General features: G+C 58.4%; 1 protein-coding gene across 1 annotated transcript in view; it reads left to right on the top strand.

Moving 5' to 3' along the window:
- The window catches only part of RPL22 (ribosomal protein L22), a gene marked incomplete at its 5' end in the record, with an annotated part of 2018 nt that extends 1293 nt beyond the window's left edge, over positions 1-725 (top strand). Inside the window, one exon of the mRNA XM_010291407.1 lies at positions 626-725. Coding sequence (XP_010289709.1) covers positions 626-725 — 100 coding nt within the window. The remainder of the gene's footprint in view (positions 1-625) is intronic.
- Positions 726-846: the final 121 nt, after the last annotated feature.

Raw genomic sequence — 846 nt, forward strand, 5'->3', positions numbered from 1 at the left:
AGCTGGTGGTGTGGGCAGCTGGGGAGGACGTGCAGCTGAATGGATGTCAAGTGCGGACTTTAGGGGTTGACCCTTGGCCAAGCTCTTCCACCCCTTGTCCCGCTGGGCTTCTGCCCGCTGCCTGGCCTCTGGCTGGCTGATAAAAGTGGCTTTAGCTGCTGCAGAGAAGGCACGTGAAGCAGCTGGAGGTCTAAAATGGTGGGAGGAGAACTGTGTGTGGTGTTGGGGCAGCGCCATGCTCTGTGCACGTCTCTGTTTACCTGGTGCATTTTCTCCATGTCTGTGCTGTACCCGGAGCCGGTAACATGTAGCTGCTGTCTGAATGAAGCATTTGCTGCGGCATGTTGAGCCAGTGGTGTGGAAATCTGGCATGTGGTTGCGGCCTTGGGGGACAGGGGGGGGTCTCAGGTGCGATTCCCGTGGCGGCAGCATTTCCTGGCGGGACCTTTGCTGGGATGTACCTGGTAGGATGTGTTGGTGGTGGTGGAAGCTGGCAGGAATGGGGGAATTGTGTTTGCCAAAGTGGCTGTGCAGGGCTCCTGCAGAGGGGTCATGGGGCTGTCGCGAGAGAAGCACTGCAGACCGCGGGCAGCAAAACCTCCTTCAGCCCCTCTTCTCCCCACAGGTACCTGAAGTACCTGACCAAGAAGTACCTGAAGAAGAACAACCTGCTGCGCTACTTCCAGATCAACCAGGACGAGGAGGAGGAGGAGGAGGAGGATTGAGCTGGCCTGGCGGCCATTTTGTACAGTTTTGCTTTCCTGGAATAAACGGCGGGGAGAGTTGTTGATAGCCCACGCTCCGCTGGCGGATTTGGGGGGATTTGGGGGCTGTTCGGGAGCGCCG

This window comes from Phaethon lepturus, unplaced genomic scaffold, assembly GCF_000687285.1.
Source record: "Phaethon lepturus isolate BGI_N335 unplaced genomic scaffold, ASM68728v1 scaffold30647, whole genome shotgun sequence".
Lineage (NCBI taxonomy): Eukaryota > Metazoa > Chordata > Aves > Phaethontiformes > Phaethontidae > Phaethon > Phaethon lepturus.